At 40.3% G+C, this 22,555-nt stretch overlaps 4 protein-coding genes across 6 annotated transcripts in view; 1 reads left to right on the forward strand and 3 right to left on the reverse strand.

Annotated features, from left to right (window-relative positions):
- Nucleotides 1-22,555, reverse strand: part of LOC138024267 (single-stranded DNA-binding protein 3-like) — a 699,715-nt gene that overhangs the window by 663,037 nt on the left and 14,123 nt on the right. The gene's annotated exons all lie outside the window — the stretch shown is intronic.
- LOC138024274 (uncharacterized) overlaps nt 1-22,555 on the forward strand; it is an 847,896-nt gene that overhangs the window by 239,668 nt on the left and 585,673 nt on the right. The gene's annotated exons all lie outside the window — the stretch shown is intronic.
- LOC138024286 (tyrosine-protein kinase receptor Tie-1-like) lies at nt 12,999-20,672 on the reverse strand. Its single transcript, XM_068871446.1, has 4 exons — nt 20,583-20,672; nt 18,563-18,774; nt 18,306-18,346; nt 12,999-13,208 (listed from the first exon to the last, which is right to left on the reverse strand). The coding sequence occupies exons 1-4, from the start codon at nt 20,664-20,666 to the stop codon at nt 13,108-13,110; spliced, it is 438 nt and encodes a 145-aa protein (XP_068727547.1). The 5' UTR covers nt 20,667-20,672; the 3' UTR covers nt 12,999-13,107.
- The window catches only part of LOC138024763 (uncharacterized), a 57,054-nt gene continuing 55,169 nt past the window's right edge, over nt 20,671-22,555 (reverse strand). The window contains exons 13-14 of the mRNA XM_068871953.1: nt 20,738-21,461; nt 20,671-20,687 (exon numbers count right to left, since the gene is read on the reverse strand). Of these exons, the coding sequence (XP_068728054.1) occupies nt 20,671-20,687; nt 20,738-21,461 (741 nt within the window). The remainder of the gene's footprint in view (nt 20,688-20,737; nt 21,462-22,555) is intronic.

Raw genomic sequence — 22,555 nt, forward strand, 5'->3', positions numbered from 1 at the left:
GATGAGATTATCAAGAACCAATCAATGACAAGTTCCTCATTAAGCGAAACAAAAGGCTTTGTCATGCAAATTTTACTGCGCAAATTTCATTGCAATGAGAAAGTCGGGCAAATAACAAGCTTTTTATGCTGTGTTTAATATATTTTCATTATATTTACGATAATTTGCTTACAATAAAAGTTTGAAAAGTTTAAAAAAAGAAAAGAAAGTTAAAAAGAGCAGCCATATTATCTCGAACTGGGGATGACGACCTTCTCGTTACATCAATTTACGTTCATCTCTATTGAGCTATCGGGAACTCGTAGGTTTGATCGTTATCAAGTAAGAGGAAACTGAAACAAAAATCCTCTGCTACCGTGTTACTGGCAGTAAAATGTCAGTGGAAGTAAAGGTTACCATATAATTTGCCCCCAATCATGTAATAAATAAGAAATATTTGATTAAGAAAAAAAATTGCCTTGAAGAAGTGTAAAACCCTGAACACGGACTTCTCGCCTCGTAAGCTCAAGTGAATCCACTAAGCTATTGGCAACCCTTGAACAAATCATGAAATTTTTAAGCTGTTTAACAGATACGCAAATTTTGCAGAGAAGGGCGACTGTCCAACCATATTTTAGTTAGTTGGAGGCTTCCATAACAGTAAGTCAAAAAAGTGACTTGCGAACAACTTAGGCTATCAAATACAGGAGTGTCTGGAGAGAGAAGGCAAATCCAACTTCGTTCACTCTGAAATCAAGAATGCAGTTTGAAGTCGTCAAGTCCGAAGAGGGAACCAGTCATTACGGCAAATGCATCTTGTATTACCTCAGATCTCAGGAAATGAAGTAAAACAGGATCAAAATTTCATCCAGGAATTATTTTGGGTGTTCACACATTTCCTGGATTTACTAGGCCAAGGCTCGCAAGGGAACCTCGCCCAACCCGTCGCCATCCATGGCGACCTTTGCTGAGTTATTATATATAGCACTTTATTTGGATTTTCGCACAATTGTGGTGCAATTAATTTTGTGTAAGCTGATTTTTTTCCCAGGGCACGCATGTGTATTGTCTTTTTATTTGAGTGTGGGTAAATCTATTAAACATTCTCGTTCATGGACACGACAAATTCTTGACAGACTTTACGTCAATATCAAACATTACATGTCCTTGCATACAAAGTAAGAAGCACTGCTCCAAAATAGGATATATGAGTCACAAAACACTTAAGGTCGAAGATTTCTTCAGAAATAATTACCCACGCTGATTAAATATGATGTGAACCCTCTCGCAAATGTAAGATTAGCAAATTGACAAAATACAGGGAAATTCCGAGCTTTGATGATAAACAAGTAACAAAATACTGTGGGTTGAGCGAAGGAGGTCTGAGTTCTGTTATAGCACCAAAGCGCTACCTCGCTCATCGATCTTCTGTTGTCCGCCTCTCTGATCACATCAGAGGACATCCATTTAGGATGAAGCCAGAGCGTCTCAGACTTTCCTAGGGACATTGGCAGGAATGCTTGTTCCTCGTACGTGGCCCCTTAAGCGAGCTTCGCTCAACCAGTTGTGACATTTCCTACATATATTTTTCAGTTATAGATTGCATCTTTGTCTGATTTTCGCTCGATTGTGGGGTGCGAGTTAGTCCGTTTTAAGTTTCCATCAAGTGCGCATGGTCATTAGGCAAATAGAGAGTGGCTATGAGATCTTTCAGGCAAGATTCACGCTCGTAAATCGGTCACCGCGACGTTAAACGCAAATGCTAAATCTAGCCAGACGTTTCGGAGAAGCTTATGGCGGAGAAGGCTTATTCATTTTCCCGACGAGACTGTCTTAACAAAGGAATTCACCCAAAATGACAAACAAAAATGCTATGTCCTTTTTTTGCGCCATGTTTGGCTGTTTGAAAATAGTTGGAATCAACAATCTTGGACAAAACGTCTTCAGAAATGTAACGAGACACTTCTTATTTACTGAGGGTTAACATGTGGCCCTCAAAAAATAGCACTCACGGACAGAAAATGGCACTGTTTGCAAGAAATCCCTTATCGTTTTCCCAAACCCAGGGAACAAATAAAATGAATGAAAAATGAAGTACTGGCTATCAAGCGCATTCATCTCCTTTGAGAGGAATTGGCCAGTGGCTGATCTTTCTGGTGACCTTAAAAATTATATTATGAAGAGAGAACGTGAATTATTAGGGAATGAACATGTGAATGAGCAGATGTTGCAGAATATCTATGGCCAGGTATCCAGCCCAAAATAGCGAAGACCTAAAGCTGGCACTCTTTTTCGTAGCTCATTTTTGGTGTAGTCCTTTGACATATGTGCATCCAGCAATCTCCAAACGTCCCTTTATTTTGACTGTTTTCTCTTCTGTGAGCTCAAACACCAAAAACCTTTACGAGATGTCACAGCAAGTCGGCCACGTTTGTTTCACCACTTATCCCGAGGGAGGGGACTGCCATATAAAAAGGACGGGAGTGCTCGTCGTACCTTTTAGGGGTTAAAAAAGCGCTTTTGGTGCCTCTTAGGGTGTTCAGCTTCAAAAGGTCCACAGCGGAAGCTTTAGCGGTCCCTTTAAGGGTAGTGAGCAGAAAAATTATGGCAGGAGACATTTGACAATTAACTAATTTTTAATTTAGTCTAATTAAAACATAATTTGGACGCCCAAAAGACAGGATCTTGGTACATCTTAGGGGTTCTTTTCAAGATTTTCGACAAGCACCCCCGGCCTTTTTATATGGGAGTCCACTTCCTAACAATGTGATCGGATACTGCAATTACTCTGTAAAGATATTTTATTCAAAGAATATCAAACAATTTCCTTGCATACAAACTACGAAGCATTGTTCTAAAGCAGATCTATGCGAGTCACAAAAATCTTAAGGTCGAAGATTTCTTCAAAAGCAGTTCACCACACGGCACAAAAAATGCGATGTGATCTCTCAGGCAATTATGAGCTAAGAAAATTGATGAAAGCTCGAGAAATTCCAAGCTTTGAAGATGAAAAAGTAACAAAACACTGTGGGTTGAGCGAAGGAGGTCTGAGTTCTGTTATAGCACCAAAGCGCTACCTCTCTAATCGATCTTTCTTTGTCGGCCTCTCTGATCACATCAGAGAACATCCATTTAGGATGAAGCCAGAGGTCTCAGACTTTCCTAGGGGCATTGGCAGGAATGCTTATTCCTCGTATGTGGCCCCTTACGCGAGCTTCGCTCAACCCGTAGTGACATTTCTTACGTAATATTCTCCGATTATATATTGCATCTATGTCTGATTTTCGCTCGATTGTGGGATGACTTAGTCTATTTCAAGTTTCCATCAAGTGCGCATGTTCATGAGGCAACACTAATCTTTAATTAAGTAGCGAGTGGCTATGAAATGTTTCAAAGTTACTCATTGAAGGCAAATGTGAAATCAAGCTAAACGTTTTGGAGAAGGTTCATCTTCCAGCTACAAGCCTGTCTTCAGAAAGGAATTCACCCAAAATGACCAACACAGGCTGTCTCCTTTTGTTGTGCGATGTTTGGCTGTTTGACAAAAGTTCGAAATCCACAATCGCGGACAAACCCCTTCAGACCTTTAACGGAATACTTTTACTGAGGGTTAACGTTGATTTATAGCAGTTTTCTAGCATGTGGCCACCAAGGAAAGCACTTACGAACAGAAAATACCAATGATAACGTGTCTTTATGCAACGAATCGCTTATCGTTTTACCAAACCCAAGGAACAACTGCAATGAATGGAAGATGAAGGAACTCAAGTTATCGCTACTGGCTATCAGGCGCATTCATCTCTTTTGAGAATATTTGGCCAGTGGCTGATCTTTATTTCCGTCCTGTAAAAAACAAAGAGAGGACGTGGATTTGATATTAGGGAATGAATGGATGTTGCAGAATATCAATGGCCAGTCATCTGGTGAAAAATATCGACGAACCAAAGCTGACACTCTTTTTTCCAACGTAATTTTTGGTGTAGTCCGGCCTTTCAGGTATCTGCATGCAGCACTCGGCAAGAAAGTTCCTTTTACTTTTGGATGCATCCAGTACTCGGCAAACCTCTGTTTACTTTTGGTTTTTTCATATACACAGAATGAGCCTTTTTGGATATTACGTCAACACTTCCAGCTGTCCTTACCATTAATATTAGACATCCCTATTTTTCCAGAACGTTTTCCCAACAATAACCAACTACAAGAGGCCTGACAGTTGAAAATTCAGAAAAATGAAAAACACATGTAATGGCCCTCATCAAGATTTATGCAGTGGCTAGGGACGTGCCACTCCCATTATATTTGATATATGCTGTGGCATTTTTAGAGAAGAAGCTATTTTAACAAAAGATTTAAATAAGTATCAACTTTCGTAGGAGACCACACTCACTCAATAATGTCATGCTCGTGATTGGCTAAGAAGTTTTGTTTTCGCTGGAAAATTTATCTTAAGTCACCTTAGTCTTAGTGGCCCAACTTCGAGTTGCCTCTGACACAGTAATAGTGTGGTATTATCAGCGAGGCAAAATCTTTTGTGTTGAGGATTTTGAAAAAAATCAAAAAATGTCCTTGCATGCAAAGTGAGAAGCATTGCTCAATAAACAGGATTTGTGAGTCACAAAAAAATTTAAGTTTGAAGATTTCTTCAGAAACAGTTGCCCTCGCAAGTAAGACGATGTGATCTGTCACACAAACATGAGCCAAGCCAATTAAGAAGAGTGCGAAAAATCCCAAACTTTGAGGATAAAAAAGTAACAAAACACTATGAGTAGAGTGATGGTAGTCTGAGTTCTGTTTTAGCACCGAAGCACTACCTCGCTAATCGATCTTTCTTTGTCGGCCTCTCTGATCACATGAGAGGACATTCATTTAGGATGAAGCCAGAGCGTCTAAGACTTTCCTAGGGGCATTGGCAGGAATGCTTTTTCCTAGTACGTGGCCACTTAAGCGAGCCTCGCTCAACCCGTTGTGACATTTCCTATGTATATTTTCCAGTTATATATTGCATCTTTGTCTCATTTTCGCTCGATTGTAGGCCGGTGTGATTTATTCTGTTTTAAGTTTAAATCAGGTGCGCATGTCTTTTTGGCACGTTAGCTTTAATAAGTAAAGGGTGACTATTAAAACTTTCAAAGTTTCTCATTAGCCAACGCAACATTGAAGCCAAATGTAAATTCTGTTGAAACTCTTTGTGGAAGCTTGTGGCGAAGGAAACTCGTCTTTCTAGACATGGCTATTTTAGACAATGTATCCCCCCTCCCCCAAAAAAGGTAAATGCAGCTTTTTATGCTCACTTGAGGAGCCACGTTTGAGGGAGTCACTTTGTGACGTTAAGTGTCTGTATTCCGAGACACGAGTGAAATTGAAGTCGGGCAAAAATAGCAAAGGGACACTCCGTGGCGCTTAGTGAAATCCGCCTTCATCTAATTATACTGACTTGCATTTCTGGCCATATCTGAACACCACAGCACATCTTCCCATCGTGACGGTCTGTGTAAAATGTCACAAATTTGAAATTGGTTTTGAATATGGATTAGCATGCCGTGAACCAATCGTTACAAGGCGCTTTTCTTCCTGCTGTATTGGTAGAGTATTTTTTTAATTTGAGCACAGTGTGCAAGATCACGTTGCATAAGAGACTGCTTATACTGCGAAACATAAAGAATTACCTCGTAGAAAAAACCAAAAACACAGTATCGGCCAGGAATCGATTGGGATTCGAAACCCGCTACAGTTGAATTGGGCGGGGTGCTCTAACCACTGAGCTTTCCCGGCTGATGCAGGTTTGCAATAGAATATTTCTCCATGCAACAAGTTTGTCTAAATGACCTCAGAGCATTCACAAAGCAGGTTTCTGAAAACTCTTGTATTAATAAAGTATTTACTTAATTTGCGCACAGTTTGGATGGCAACATTATGATGTTTCAAAAGAAATAGAAAATTTCATAGGTAAAACAAACAAAAACACAGCATCTGCCAGGCATCGATTTGGATTCGACACCCGCTAAGTTTGAATTGGCGGGGTGCTCTAACCACTGAGCTATCCCGGCCGATGCTTGAATGCAATATAACATTTCTCCATGCAACAATTTCGTCTGATTGACCTCACAAGAGCCACTAGGCGTGTTTCTCAAAACAGTTGTATTAAAGAGTGTAATACGGACGTTTCTAAGGAACCACAGCGATGGTGTGATTTTGTTGAGTATATATTAAATAAAAGATCGTATGAATTAATGGTCACTGGTGATTTTGTTGATTATGGTAACATTGGAAAGATCATCAAAACGTGTTTATAATTTTGCTTCGTAACCAACGTTTTGGCACCATGGTAACAAGTTGTTAATTTAACGACAAAACGGTTCGGTAATCATCCCCATAAAAAAGAGTCAGAAAAAAAGTTCACAACCCCTCCTCGGGACTCTATATACCTTGAAATATTAGTGGAACCAATGAAGAGAACCCTCCCCCTCTAACTTGGATATAAGTTCCTTTCTAGTTTGGCTCGTTTCCTTAAACAAGACCCCGGCCCCCCCCCCCCCCCCTTCCCTTGGATATGTTCTTTCCTAGTTTCCCTCGTATACTTCAACGACCACATTCAACAACAAAAAATTCTTAAAACTATAATTGAGAAGAACTGCTGAACGAGAAGTTTAATAAAAAGCAGGAAGTGTAATTTTCTTTTTAGCCGAATATTTAAAGTTGTGATCACGACAGAAAATATGGGTAGAATTTCATAAACCGGACTAAAAATGGCGAGGAACAAAAAAAAAAATATTGTTATTCCGATTAGGCCTTGCTAATAAGGTGTTGTTATGTTCGCTTTGTTCTTTTGTTTCATGGACCTTAATTATTTCGGATCCGGTATATGAAAGACCAGCCCAACCACCTCCCCTCCAGAGTAACATGGTGTTGCGCGCCCAACCTCGTTCCCAGGGTCTCCATTGTTAGCATAGTTTTGAGATCCCAAGAAAAATAAACTTTTTTTTTTATTCAGTGCAACTGTTACCTAATTGTAGAGTACAACCTCGTCACCAGGACCTTTCCTTGGTTTTGGGGCTGGGGCGGGAAGAAGCCAATGGAACGAGCGCAGAAGGCAAGGGAGAGGTCCTGGAAACGAGGCTGTTTACAGTATTTTTTTTTTTAAAGCAACATGCAAAGAAGATGTTTTGAATTGGTTAAATTCACGATTGATAGTGAGTGTTTAAGGGCATTGCTTTTTCCCGATATTTATGACGGATTCCGAAAACCGTGCTTCTACGAGGGGACTGGATCAAGCTTATTGTGACGTCTACATAGGGATATCGACCAGAACACATTGAAGCGAGTAAGACATGTTTACAAAGTAATTTTTAGCAAAAAACCGTCAGTTCAAGGTGATATGCCAAACCGGTGTGTGGTCTTTTTAGAAAGCTAAGTTCCTTTGCATGAGTCACTCAGCACAGTCTCCCCCCCCCCCCCCCCCAAAAAAAAAGAAGAACCTCGGAATTCGTTAAGGGTGTGAAACTCTTTAATCAAAATTTTGGGCGATGTTGCTTTGAAAGATATATAGCTTTTAAAAAAGCACTGTAAAATAAAGGTTCAGTTGCAATTTAAGAAACCAAGTGAGAAAAACACTGGTCAACATATGCTTCAAGAAAATTGCTCGTTATTTTAAGTTGAAAAGGAAACCTTTGTCTGGGGCTAAGCTAAAAATGTTTTGCGCCATCGTCCCCACAGTGAACGTTGTTTTAGATGTCAACCTGTCACAGAATATAGAACGTTCCATATGTTGTCGACAGTCCTGTTCAGACTCACTGTAGAGTTCTGCTTGCGATTAGTAAGTCAATGTGTATTCAAAACGTTTTCTGGACCAGCTTGTCTGTCGACAATTTTCCCCTTCTAATTTATGTCAGCGTTGTTTAAGAAGCCCTCTCCAATAAGCTACTTTCAAACATACCACGATACTCTTTGTCCTCCAAAATTTTGCATAACCATTTCTTTTATTTTCTCTTGGGACCATTGCAAATCCCAAGAGAAACTTGAAACAATACTAATACAAACAAAGAGTATTACGGTATTTTTCAAAGTGGCCTAATGTTCCAGTTTCTCTTGGGACTTAGAAGAGTCCCAAGAAAAAATAAAGACAATGGTTATGCAAAATTTTGGAGGACAAACAAAGAATATTATGGTATTCTTGAGAGTGGCCAAAAGACACCTTATGTATATACCAACCTTACCCGCCGCGCATAAGCATCTAAATGTAATAAACACTACAAGCACTGTCCTTGTGATAATGACTGGCTGTTAGTGTTACGCTCCCTATCAGTTGCCTAGAAAAGTGTCTTTCCTCTTACACCTTTCGTTGCACCGTTTCCCCCACCAATAGATGGTTTTCACTCACGTGAATTGACGACCATTTTGGTTTACAAAACAATAGAATATACTTGCGCAGAACTGGCATAAAAGTAGTGTTCAGGCCCCAAGGGCGGGGATGTCCACTGTCCTAGTACACCAACTTGGCCGCTGTGACGTCACGTGAAAACCATCTATCCATGGTAACATATGGTTCTGTTTTAGTCTCCTTGTCTATTTTTCCCGTCTCAACATTGTCCTCTGTAAGTTTACTTACAGCGAAGAAGCTACTGTGTCATCATTTGAATGTCTGACCTTTCCTTGTTCCCCTCTTTCTTCACAAACATAAATCAGTGAAACACAAAGATTTACTCTACTTTCTTTTTTATTATGCCAATGCACTATCTACAAAATAATAGAGCACATACTTTAAGTGCAGCTTACACTTTTACAAAAATTACCAAAATTAAAGAAATTGATTTATTATACTTATCGTTATGTGCCCCTTTTCTTTAAAATGTCAAGGACTATCGCTGTTTCTAATTTCGGGCCTGGCATATTTACTTACAACTTACAACTTATTTTGTATTTCTTGTTCCCCTCCTTCTTTAGAAACATAACGCAGTGAAATTCTACTCTACTTTCTTTTTTATTATGCCAATGCACCATCTACAACATAACAGAGCACATACTTTAAGTGCAGCTTGCACTTTTACAAAAATTACCAAAATTAAGAAATTGATTTATTATACTTATCGTTATGTGCTCCTTTTCTTTAAAATGTCAAGGACTATCGCTGTTTCTAATTTAGGGCCTGGCACGGTTACTTATAAGCTATCTTATTGTGTTTCTTTTGGTTGAATACTCCCTTCATCTTACTGAAAATGTTTCTTTTCTTTACACTGCCAAAGTCTTTAAGGCCAACACGTTATAATTTTGCTTTGAAGAGGGTGTTTAAATAGTTGAACGAGTCCGTAGGTTGATTGGGGTCTCGGTAGAAGCCTTGTTGAGACAAAACATGAGGTCAAAAGTTTATCATAGAGAAAAAGAAAACCCAGAAAGTAGGAGATACGATATATCCAGAAATGCACATATTGAGATGTTCGCCGATGTTGTCCCATTGCTCTTCCGCCTGTGGCCATTTTGAAAAACCGCTTAAGAGATTATCCCGTAATAATCACCTCATCGGCAACCAATCAGCGCAGAGAATTGTCAATAATCACCTATGCAATTATACTAAATTGAGATGTACGCCGATATTGATGAGCGTCAAGAAGTGTTCCTTGTTTTTCCGCCCAACTTGTGTCCAGAAATGCTCACAATTAACATTATTAAGTGTCCTCTAAACTGCACTGAGCAAGGAAAAATTATCAGCTGCATTGACCCTACCCTGAATATTATGCTAACCCTAACACATACTTTGTTGTTTCAAAAGGCAGCAAAATGCTTACAGTTAAAGGGACACTTGGTGTTTGATATCAAAATTAGGCGAACATCTAACTATGTGCACTTCTGAAGTGGGTTGAAGGCGACTTTAATTAAGAGCTTGCCATGTTGAGAGAGTCCGTTCGAAATGTTAATTTAAATATTTGCTCAGTTGAACTTAGATTCACCAATAGAACATTTGCATGATGACGCCATTTGGCTACAAGTACCAGAATCCTGCAGGTTTTGCTTGTCCCATGCGAATTATAGCTATTGGTATTTTGAGCCCGCTGGGAACACAAAAGTTAAATAAGAAAAGAAAAACAAACTGAATTCTAGTAGTTGTAGTCAAATGATGCTAGCGTGAAAGTTGCCTATTAAAAGCACTCAGTCCATGATCTACAGGAGCAACAATGGAGGAACACTGGGTGTAACGGATTGCCAAAAAAATTGAGAAGAAATAAACTATTAAAATAAATAAATAAAAATTAATAATGATATGATGATGATCACAGATGATAACAATTCGTATGTCCCAGCCTAGCTACAGCTTTTTGACGTTTTTTTAATTGGATGACTTAGCCAAGTTAACATATGCAACCAATGCCTTCTAGCAGAAAAAAGAAACACTCTGGCCTGACCTGCTTCCCGCGAACAGTGTAAGTAAACTTGCCTTCACTGACTAGAAGCACGCCATTGTGTTTGTTTGAGCATTGTGGACCATGAGAGGAGTGGAGTGCACCTGGGGCTTTGTGTCGTCCGAGATTCTTTACCTTTCCTGCTTGTTAATGGCCAAACAAAGTCAAGACAAGGCAGATCTTTGAGGTTTAAATTGTTAAAATCTGTCCGTCTCGGTAAGAACATGTGCCTGACAGTGGGCAATTTGTTTGGTAGCCAGTTGTACTTAGACAGTGTAACCTCTCAATTGGTAATAAATAAATCAATCAATCAATGAAGACGTAGCTTTAGTAGCAATCTAACTACAAGGTCTATCTTAAACCGAGAAACTGATTAAGGCCAAAGTTCATAAAGCTAAATCTCCAGCTATGTCTCGTAACTTACTTTAACTAAAAATATTGATAGCTCAGTTATGCTAGGCAAAGCATTTGTTGACAACTGTAAATCATTCAGCTTGAAGACTTGTCTTGGATACATACAACCTGATGATTTTCCTGTTTCTAAACTTCTGATGTGTCTGGCAGCAATGAGATCAAAGCATATTGGCATAACTTTAAGGAGTTTCAAAAGTGATTTAATGAACCAATTCATCACCGTGCAGCTTGTGGATTCAGTGGATTTTCAACTTGGAGTTGGGCTGGTTCATCAGCTTCTGATGCGTTTGACCCCCGCTAAGATCAAAGGTATGATAGCACAAGATTGAAGGTAACTTCAATACACAAATTCAGTTGTCATGCAAGGCCAAGAACAAGTTTACAACAGCAAGAAGTTTGTACTACAAAACTTACCGTGGACACATCCGGTAGATTTACAACCTCAAGGCTATCCAGTTCATCACCTTCTACTGTCTTTGAAGCCTGTGTCGTATAATAGTATTTCGATTCGTCGTGATTGTCCCACCTAAAGTACTCCCCTTGCTCCTCCAACATATCGTCAAGTCTGTTATACAGCCGCTGAAAGCTTGGCCGTTCATCTGGGTCCTGGTTCCAACACTCTGTCATCAAGGTGTACCTTAAAAATTAACAAAAAAGGAGTTTTCTTCTCTGCAGGAAAATCGATGATCTTCACATAACCTGTTAACATTGTTTCCGTTTGATTCATGTGTTTCACTGTTCCAACTGTAATTGAACCTGAAGCCAACGAACAAGGCAGCTCTCAAATCGAGAGAAGAACACATTTTCTTCAAAACGCAAGGATTTGTGGTCGCAGTAAGGTCAGGGGTGCAAGGATTGTGGTTAAGTGCGAATTGAGGAATTAAGATCCACGTGCCAGAGTCTTCGTTCGTAATAAATGTTTGAGCAAATTGCTAGGTACAACAGAAGCTTGCAGCCTCGTTCCCAATTCGAGGAAACTTAACCTGTAAGACTGCTCTGTCTTTCAGTGTTACACTTCATTTTCGCTTCTTTTATCCATGATAAACGTTATCGCAGCTTCGTGAAATACAAAAAGGAAAAGCTGTCAGGCTGAACTAGAGTGATGAATGGTCAGGATTCCTGCCGTTGAATATGAGTATCCCAATAAAAAAAAAAGGCATTACGATGCATATGGCGTCTACGAATGGCAATCATGTGTCGTACATCTCGATGGTCTCCCATCCAGATACCAACCCTACTCGACAGCGATTTACTTCCGTGAACTTTGTCGTGAAAGAATCTCAAAGGAGTGGCACTAAATCAAGCTGTTAGTTAGTACTGACCACGTATATTACTGTACTTCAGTCACACAAAAAGTAGAACTAAAAACCACAGCAATTCGCGCTTTCACTTGCTGTGAAAACGAAGTTGAAGTGAACTCGGAAATTATCAGCAAGCTCGATGCCAATGCTACCCAAGTACCTTTAATTTCTTTTCGTCAATTCTTCTGGTTTTCGTATTTTACTAGTAAACATAATTATGTCCTCTCAGGGGGTTATTTACGTTGTATTTCCTCAGAAACGATGCGTCGTTATTTTAACCACAACTTACCTTTTTTAAATCAAACAGATCGCACTTACTAATGATTTCGAATTTACTTAAGGACAAAGTATATTATCTCAGTCATTGACATGAATCATAGTACCTAGTACTCTGTGCTTATTAAAACTGACCATGTCAAGAAGTACATGCTCATATCCTCTATCTACTGTTTTCTTTGTTTTCTCCAGTGGGAGTCTACCTTTACGTTTTGTACCCTCCCTGCTCATGGCCTATTAAAATCTCCCTTCAATTCCATGCACGAACCGTGTCTACTTAACTTGACCCCTTCCCCTCGGCAGCATTTCTTCCGTGTAGGTACACTAGTAAAATACCTGAAGGCTTTATACACGCATGGTTTCTGAAATCCATGTAATTGTAGCTCTAGTCAATTCTTGTGTCGTTTCAGGAAGTGTGAGACGGAGGAAATGGAAACTAAGGCAAGGCCAGTGGTTTTGTACATCTTTGAGTTCTGCGAGACCAGATACGACAGGAGGTCTTTCTTTCAAACTCACATTCTAATGAAGTCGCAACAAATTTCAACTGTGTTACCTGGTAGTTATCCTAGTAGTTATCTTCAAGAATTTTGTGTTTCAGGAAGATGGATGCAAAGAGGCATGAAAACAGATCAAACAACTCACTCACACTATGAAATTCTAAACATTCCTACTTCGATCGTATGTACCACACCTTTCTTAAAATGGTTTCATATGATGTTTCCTGCCTATAGTTACTTAGGGAGAACTTACACAGCGTCTGTGCAAATGTCAGGTTTTTCCAGTCTGTAACCACTCTTCAAGCTCTCCAAGACCTCTTTGTGTTTCTTCAGAGCGTAAGGTGAGCCCCCTGTAAATTATTCACATAACATGTCTTGAGGCACACCATAAACGTACCATTTAAAGAAAGCGAGGTGTTTTACTAAAGAAAATCTCGATTCATAAAGATTTGAACCTCACAATAAATAAATAAATAAATAAATAAATAAATAAATAAGTAAGTAAGTAAGTGCACATTTAGAGATGCAAATGCTGAGCACACAAAATCGGTAAGATCGAGATCATTCAGTCCATTTTCATCATGAACTGAGGAAAGATGGCGGATTGGTCATGTCTACGCCTTGGCGTTGGAATATCTTAGAGACGTTTAACCTCTCCTCTCCCCTCGCCCCCCCCCCCCCCCTCCCCCAAAAACCCAAAACCGGAGTATGTTTCCCCGTTCGTTTGCTTGCTCTTATTTCTGTAAGTCCATTTCTTTCCTTGGTCATTTAGCCAGTGAATCAGTTATTCAATTAATCTATTGATTAACTATTCACTCTCTTCGTCCGTCAGTCCTTTGGATAGCTGCTTTACTAGTTGGATGGCCAGATTTGGTTCATTCCCTCATTTGTTTACTGAGTCAGTCTGTCAGTCAGTCAGTCTGTTGGTCAGTGTTGGTCGGTCAGCCAATCAGTCTTTGAGAAACTGATCAAGTTGGTTAGTTAACCAGCAAGCTGGATGGACAACCTCTACCTTCCTTCCTTTATTCCTTTGTTAACACATTCAGTTAGTCATTCCGTCAGTCAGAGTCGGGCAGTAGGTCAGCCAGATAGACATTTAGACAAACAGCCAGTTGGTGGGTCAGCCAGCCAGATGGCTAGACTTTTCACTCTTCTTAGTTCATTTTACTCATCGAACCTTGTAATTCTTACACAGCATGTCTGAAAACCAGCTTGCTGAGCCATTTACCCTGTTTTAAATAAAGTTGATTGATTGATTGAATGATTGAGTCAGTGCATGAGTCCAGCCAGCTCATTCACAGGCGGTGAGAAAATGAAATGAAACATCATCGTAGTATATCATTACTTTTACTTGTAATTTATAACATATTCGCCTTAGCAGCAGTGATTTATCACCCGACTCGCAACCTTTTTATTTTAGGAATGATTTCACTCACTGAAACGGAACACGAAATGAAAGAAACGCAAACATGCGTTGAGCCAGCCAAACATGTGGTGATATTCAGAAGACGACCACAGATAAGCCAGCAACAACAGTCATTCAAACAAGGTCTTGATTATTCAACCAAAGTGGACACTTGTCGCGAAAATGTTGAAATTCAAAGTTGAATAAATTCTTCGTAAACCAGTAGGGCAATTAGACATGCAACATTTTCTTCGAGAAAAAGCCGTTACAAATTGATGTACAACAGTGAATACTCTGCACTCTTTTACAAGAAACTCTGCGCGTAAAATTGTACACGCACTGTGAAAAATTTGCGTGTAATTATTTACACACACGTTCGCGTTTCTTTTTACTCTCGTGTAACACGCGCGTGATTTGCGTGTAAATTGCGCGCAATATGGCGGACTTACGCGCATGATACGCGCGTGTAATGCTGCTATTCCTGCGGCCAGTACTGTACACTAGTATACAGAGAATTTGAGAAAAATACAGACTGCGCTACAGAAACTAGAGGACGACCCCAGCCTTGCGGACCGCACGACACTAACATTTGCTCAGATCGCTGACCTCCTGAATTTCGTATTGAGATCCACATACTTCCAGTATAACGGATCAATTTACGAACAATTAGAAGGAGCAGCCATGGGAAGCCCGGTCTCCGCTGTTATTGCTAACCTATACAAGGAGTTTCGAACAACAGGCAATAACTACTTTGGCTTACAAACCTACGTTGATGACACTTTTACCATCCCGGATCGCGGAAACGTTAACATCTTCTTACAGCATCTGAACAGCCAGCAGCGTTCCATTCGCTTCACCATGGAGACAGAGAACGACTACAAACTCGCTTTCCTTGGCACCGCAGTCTCAAGAGAACCGGATGGCCGCCTCACCACCAGCGTGTACAGGAAGCCTACGCACACTGATCAGTACTTAGCGTATGATTTCCACCACCCGCAATCAGTAAAACGCGGTATTGTCAAGTGCCTCTACGAACACGCCAAAGGTCTCGTAACAAAACCCTTTGTTATCTCCATGGAGAGGAAGCACCTGTCTTCCGTTCTTGTCTCTAATGGTTACCCTCTTTCTTTCTTGCAAAAAATCACCAAGACCAGGAAACCGAATAGCAGTGCTGAGCCCACGATCGAGTACAAGTCCGAACAGCTTCGTCGCTGCCTACAGCAACAAGGCATCGCGCTGTTTTCAAGTCGGAGACTACATTACGACCAAAAGACGCTGTCGAGCCGACTATACAAGATGGCGTGGTTTACAGGATTCCCTGTGAATGCGGTAAAATCTACATCGGCGAGACTGGAAGACCTATGCAAGATAGAATCAAAGAACATCAGCGAGACATCCGACTTGCCCGTACCCAGACCTCCGCTGTTTCAGAACACGCTAACAACATCGGACACAACCCGCTTTGGAACGAAGTAAAGTTTATTGATCGTGATCCTCATTGGTACTCACGCAGGATCAATGAGGCGATTCACATAAGACTTCACCCTAACAACATCAACAGGGATAGTGGTATAGAAATTTCGGAAGCATGGATGCCCACGACCAAGAAACACAACAACAGGAGAACCGTACGACAGCGGACCGCCGAAGGAACAACACACCGAAACAATGAGGATCGAAATGCACCAATCACAGCTACTGAAAACCAGCCAATCACAGCAGAGCATCGTACTTAGAAGGTGATGCATAACCAGTCGACCTTATCGCCTGATGAAGACAGGCAGTATTCAGTCGAAATGCCGCGATCTACATCACAAGTCACCACATCGTGAGACAAACGAGAATACTTTATTCAAACCCTGGACACCAGCCAAGAGAAGTGGCTCGGGTTCATGGACTGTAGACTGACAATAGTGATAATGTAAATTGGACTTCTGCCTATTGTTCGGCAAGGCGGAGAACCAAGATTACAAAACTCATAGACTTTCATTTCAATTTTTTATACAGGAAAGTGCCAACTAGCAACTTTTTGTTCAAATTAGTTTTCCAGCAGTGAACAGAAAAAAGCACCTTTTTCCAAGACGCACTGAAAACGCCAGTCCATCTTTCTTGGTCACTCCCCGTAACTTCGTGAATAGGGAGCTTAAGGATGCGACGCTTTAAAACCAAGGACTTAAACCGAAAATGAACATTTCGCATGCCCGGACAGTAGCGGCTTTTAAATCTAACCATAACTATTACAAAATTCTTGAATCTGATTGGTTCTGTGCGCGACTATTTGTCGCGTAATTGGCGTGCGATCACGTGGGTATCCAAGTATCCAATTTGAACAATTCCAAATTGCATACCTGTAATTGGACACCTCCTTCATTCGCACGTCAATAACATACGTTCGGAATGGGGTCTTTCTTGCTGTTTTTGCACTGTTTGTAAAACAGATTGGATATAATTTTGACTTTTCACAAAAAAAGGTATTCAAAGACCTTTTATCCTCGAATTTTGTTCTGACTTTCTCGCATTTTGTTATAGTTACGCTTAATTAGAAATAGGACTTCGTGTCGTTCGGCCCATTTTGAAATCATTTGCACGATTACTCCCTTAATTAAATCGGCCTCGCGCTGCGCGTTCGGGCGATTTTGAAATCATTTGCACCATTACGCAATTAATTGTACTCCATTCAGTCCTATTACTATTACTAATCATCAGTTCATTTCCAGTTGCTGTGCGTGGCTCAAGTAAGACTTGATATGTGGTGCGATATCTTATATGGCTATCTAAGTTAGAACAAAAGTACTCTAATCTAACCCATTCCCTTTACCTGAATCAAGATATGAGATAGCAAAAGGCGGGGAAACGAAGAAATGGGAACTTTTCGTAAGTTGTGTGTAAATTTTGACTTGAAATTATCTTTTTACGAAAACTCACGACTCAACTTCTAGTCTCCAAAATAAACGTAATCATGGCTTGCATTCATAGTTTTAAGATCGCCTGTTAGCAAAAGCATGTACCTACTCTGTCAAAACAAGGTAACCAATTTAAATCTATAATGTAGCTAAAACGAGCACTGGGACAAGCTTTGTTATCAAGTTTTCGTGCATTAGTGTTGTTGGTTCAATTTAATATGCATATTTATATGGGGGGGGGGGGGGGGACTCCCATATAAAAGAGGAGGGATGCTCGTTGTCTCGCTTAGGGGTGTAAATTTCGGATTTTAGTCTCACTTTGGGTTTTCTGGGCAAAACGCAGTCATATGTAGCCTTGACGCTCTCCTTTCGCACTGCGAAGAAATATAAAAGTTTCATATTTACTCTTTTATATTTCTTCACGTAGGTGAAAGTACTAGGTGATAATGTCTTTGCCATCATTAAAAGTCACTGCATTTTTTATTTGTCTGTGTTTTAACATGGCCTCTTTTAGGGATCAAAAAAAGCCTGGGGCCTTCCGACGAGCATCCCCTTTTAATATGGGAGCCGCCGCCCTGGGGGGTGGTTACTCTGTCACTAAGAATTTATGTAATAGGGTTTTAAGAGTGCAATAAAACAGAAACAAGAAATTCGTTCCTATGTTCGCTCGTTCGTTTAACAATTAAGTCAGATGGGAAGTGGGCCATTGGGAAGTCAGTCAGCCAGTCAATTGCCTATACATAGTCAGTAAACAATCAGTATCAGTCACTATCCGATAATGTCAATTTGAGCGAAGATTTCAGTCTTTGCTTACGTATCTATGAATATGCACACCCTGAGCATTAACTTATTACATGTAGGTGTGTGCGAAAGTCTTGGCCAGCGTTTAATCGTTCAATGTAGAGTATATTTTATATAAAATGGATAGTGACTTATCTACTGGATAAAGTTATCCGGGGAGTTAGCTTGAACAACTGAGGCCAGGTTATAGTAATACCGAAGAGACTGAGACACACTTTTGAATGAGTGTAGTTTCACAAAACACACCTTCTTGCATTGGAGTCTCATTATGGAAAATGACCAAAAATTATGGTACAAATATATTAATTAAAATTGAATAAATAATTCTTATCACTGACCAAGAGTTGCAATTTCCCACAGGACCACGCCATAGGACCAACTGCAAGTAAAACAAATGGATAAGCAAAATTACCAAACAGTGTTCATTTTGCTGCTGGTGTGTAGTTTAGACTTAGAAGTGGAATTTATTTAATACAATACCAAAGATGACAAGTTATCTCTAACATTTAATACAATCCATTGAATGAAAAATGTACTAACATCATATTGATTATCTTGTATTTAATGAATATAATAAACGAAACGTGATACTTACAAATCGCTCCTGGTGGTGAAGATCTCTTCAAAAATTGACTCAGGAGCCATCCACTTCACCGGCAGTTTCTTCCCAGTGTCTTCTGCGTACACCTCATGGTACAATATCCGCATCAATCCAAAGTCGGCAATCTTGATTTTCTTACCATGTCCCACGAGAATATTCCTTGCTGCTAAGTCCCTGTGGACTAGGCCCTTCTGGGAAAGATAGTTCTGTAAACGACAAACAATAACTATGGGTATTGCTAGGGATTTGAGATGCAAAGTCCAAGCTGGTGGCTTGGGAACTGGAGAATTTCAAGAAACCGTCGGGCCATTCAAAGAGACTTCTTGATCATATCACGCCAATTGTACATCCAGTGAAAGTGACTCCTAACATAATTGATTCCTTCAAATAGACTTACTTAGCCTTAGGTCTTAGCACTTTTTAAACGAAAGAATTTGTTTATACAAGGATAGGAGTTCAATACTTCACTCCACTAAAAATCTCATCAGGATGATTCTAACAGAACACTATAAAGAAACTGGGCGCAATAACATGTACTGATATGCCACGCCAGGCATTACAAAGCTGCACAAAGATCAGAGGACCAATCAACCACCTTTTAAGCAATGCAAAGAGTTCACGTAATGCTGCGCACAACAATATTACAACACTGACTTGGATAGAGTTTACGTAATCGTGATTCCCAGTCACAAACAGAGATCTTACTGTTGAAGGCCTGGTCCCTGAAGCTAGCTGAGCGATAGCGAATACAACCGAATCATCATGCAAGGCTGTGCTCTGACAGCGCCCGGTAGCCTGAGCGACTAACAGTTGGCTTCGGGCGAGTGAGAAAAATTACCCGGTCGCCCGGCCGGACACTCTGGCTTATAGTATTTCTAGCAGATAAAGCGGCTAAAAATTTTAATATGCTGGTGGTTACAGTTTACGAAACCTCTAGGAAAAAGTTTTTTTTCTTCGTACGAAACAATCGGTTCAAAGACCGTTCCACATGATTTGACATGTAACATAATCCGTGACTTTGCACGTGACGCCCGGCGGCCGCAAAAAAATGGCATTAAATTTGGAACGTGGAGTTTCATTTCTTGGTTATAGTTTAAAACAAAAAGAGTTGTTACTTTTGCTCTGACAGCGGTAAAGCGCGGCCGGCGAAGCGGTGCAGCCTACTTCTATATGAACCTGGGAATGGCAGTCTACGCAAATTTAACATTTTTACGAGTTCTCGCAGCTGTGCCTGCTTGGCTAAAATACATTTAGGTTATGTTTGTTTTCCCCCTGTATATGAAATGACGAAATAAAAAAAGGGAAAGAGATCATGTTATTTGTTGTTGTTTTAGAAACAGAGCAATCCCGCGTTGTCTTTGGTGTAGTGACAAATCATTGCGTGCCCTGAACAAATAATGCTGTGACTGGACAGTTGCTTCGACCGAATCCACAAAAAGCTCATTCCACCAAATATAAGGAAAATATACTTTAGTTTTGTCCTGTAGCCATGATTTTCCTCCAGATCAAGATGACTTGCTCAAAAAAAAAATTGCTAGCTTTTGGGCCGCGGTGGTTTCATTGTTTCACGGCAGTTTTCACTAAAGCTCCACGGAAATCAAAAAAAATTATTTTCAACCCAACTAACCAGTAAAAAGTTTACCTGTATTAGACCCAAACGTCTCTACATAAACCTACCGCAATCTTTACTTTTTCATTTTTAAACCTGAAAAACATCGGTGGCATTGCCACTTTTCTCGTCTTTCTCACGTATGGCACGAAAAATTTGACCGGTTGCGGGTTTTTCTTGCACTAACGAGTTCGATGATCGCCAGAGCAGTAGCAGTAATGTTTTGTTGAGAGAGAGATGGCTGAGGATCTTGCTGCGTTGTTGATCTCAGATAATTAATTAAATAAATGATTAATTAATTTGGGCGACCAACTTGGAGGGCTGGGCACCCCAGCTGAAATGCTTGAGAGCCCTCAACTGGTTTGCGAAAATTGACTAATGTCATTCCAACCATTATTAACTTACCATGCCACGTGCAATCTGCCAGGCAAGTTTTAAAAGATCAAGTGGAGCAAATGACTCGCAATCCTCATTACATTCATCGCCCATATTTTTAGTAAGAACATCTTCCTGGTTTGACGCGGATGACGAAAATACCATTAAAGGTATCGCATTGTTGCCATCAGCGATGTCAGTTTCTTCATTTCCTGTTGGATATGTTGAAGAGCAGTTGAGCAAAGGAATCCCACTTTCATCATTGATATCATCGATGAGGTCTCCTTCATCGTCTCCTGCAGAAGCAGGATGGGTGCTGGACAATGGTATTGTGCTTTCACTGTTGCCAGAAGCAATGGTTTCATCATATTCTTCTCCACTTCTTGAAGGAAGGCTTAAAAAGGGTATTGTGCATTCATCGTTGCCAGAAGGGAGGGTTTGTCCTTCCCCAGATGTGGTAGGGCAGCTAATGGCAATCAAGGGTATCACACATTCACTGCTGCTAGAGGTGTTTGTTTCTTTGTGATCTTCTGCCGATGTAGAGGGGAAGCACATCAAGGGTGATGCAGAATCAATGTTGCCAGAAGCGATGGTTTCATCATATTCTTCTCCACTTATTGAAGTAAGGCTTAGAAAGGGTATTGTGCGTTCATCCTTGCCAGAAGGGAGGGTTTGTCCTTCCCCAGATGTTGTAGGGCAGCTAATGGTAATCAAGGGTATCACACATTCATTGCTGCTAGAGGTGATTGTTTCTTTGTGATCTTTTGCCGATGTAGAGGGGAAGCACATCAAGGGTGATGCAGAATCAATGTTGCCAGAAGCGATGATTTCCTCATGTGCTAAGGCACATGTGGAAATGCAGCTGTTTTCATACAACACATTTGTTTTAATCCCATCTGCTTCACCAACCTAAGCAACAAATTTATTCGGTTAAAATTAATTAACAAAAGCTTCATTGCAGTTGAGTTAACAAAAATTGATTCAAACCTCTAGCCTTCAAGTTAATTACCTTTTTTGGGCTACCTTTTTATTTTTTTACAGTCAAATCAATTTGCGTTAACACTCTACTCTGCCTTCTAGAACTCTAAAACACTAAATGTCAGATTGCTCTTCTAGTAAGAGAAACAACAGATTACATGATCACTTCAAAATTATCAACGGCAGCATAAAGCCGATGTTACACGTTGAAACTTTTAGCTGAGACTTGTGTGAAACGGCACTGCAAAACAAGTTTAGCAGGCGTTGCACCGTGTAACATAAAAGGTCGAAGCTCGTTCAGGAACGTTGAAACTGGTCTCGAAATGTTGTTTACAGGGCCTTAGCCGGTTTCTGATTGGCTTACGCAGAGTAGCGTAACAAGACCAAGCAAAACCAGTTTCGAAGTGGTGTTACACAGTGAAACTCCTGTTTTTATCACCACCGCGATTGCCATGACCGTTGGAGAAGTAGAAAGCGGTTCTACTTTTCGTGAAACTTGTCTCGCAACAGAAGTTCAAAAAAGTGTCACGAATGTCTCCTGAAACGTGTTTCGCTGCGCCGTTATCCACAAGTTTCTGCGAATAGTTTCAAGGTGTAACAGTGGCTTAACAGTTTTTTAAAAGTTCAATTACCTGTAAAACCTTATTTAAATTTATCTGTAAAACATAATGACCAGAGACGCAGCTAAGAATAAATTCATCGAGATGATGGTTCTATTTCTGCGATAAGTTCGCGCTCTGTGCATCAAACCGACCTTTTAACAAGATTGGCTCCAGTGACTCGCAACACCCGGCACTGTTCAAGGTGGCAAAAGACAGGGAAAGAGAAGACATGAACAAAAGTACTTAAGGACGTTCGCGCGAATTTTTTCAACATTGATTTTCTTCTGAAACTTTTACCACTGTAAGATGATAACTTAGTTATGTCAGAAATGTAAAAAAAATGGGGGGTCACCGACTTCGTTTTGGAGAGAACATGTCCGGAAAAACACTCAAAATGTGACAAAATCGGGCTTCGTTATCGAA

This window comes from Montipora capricornis, chromosome 11 (genome assembly GCF_036669925.1).
Source record: "Montipora capricornis isolate CH-2021 chromosome 11, ASM3666992v2, whole genome shotgun sequence".
Classification (NCBI taxonomy): domain Eukaryota; kingdom Metazoa; phylum Cnidaria; class Anthozoa; order Scleractinia; family Acroporidae; genus Montipora; species Montipora capricornis.

Excerpts from the sequence above, each read along its gene's own strand:
- LOC138024286 (XM_068871446.1), bottom strand. The coding sequence starts at position 20,666 with ATGGGCGATGAATGTAATGAGGATTGCGAGTCATTTGCTCCACTTGAT. Across the intron at positions 18,347-18,562 it reads TTCACCACCAGGAGCGATTT|TTGGTCCTATGGCGTGGTCC; the intron begins GTAAGTATCACG and ends TTTTACTTGCAG. Across the intron at positions 13,209-18,305 it reads GTGGGAAATTGCAACTCTTG|GGGGCTCACCTTACGCTCTG; the intron begins GTCAGTGATAAG and ends AATAATTTACAG.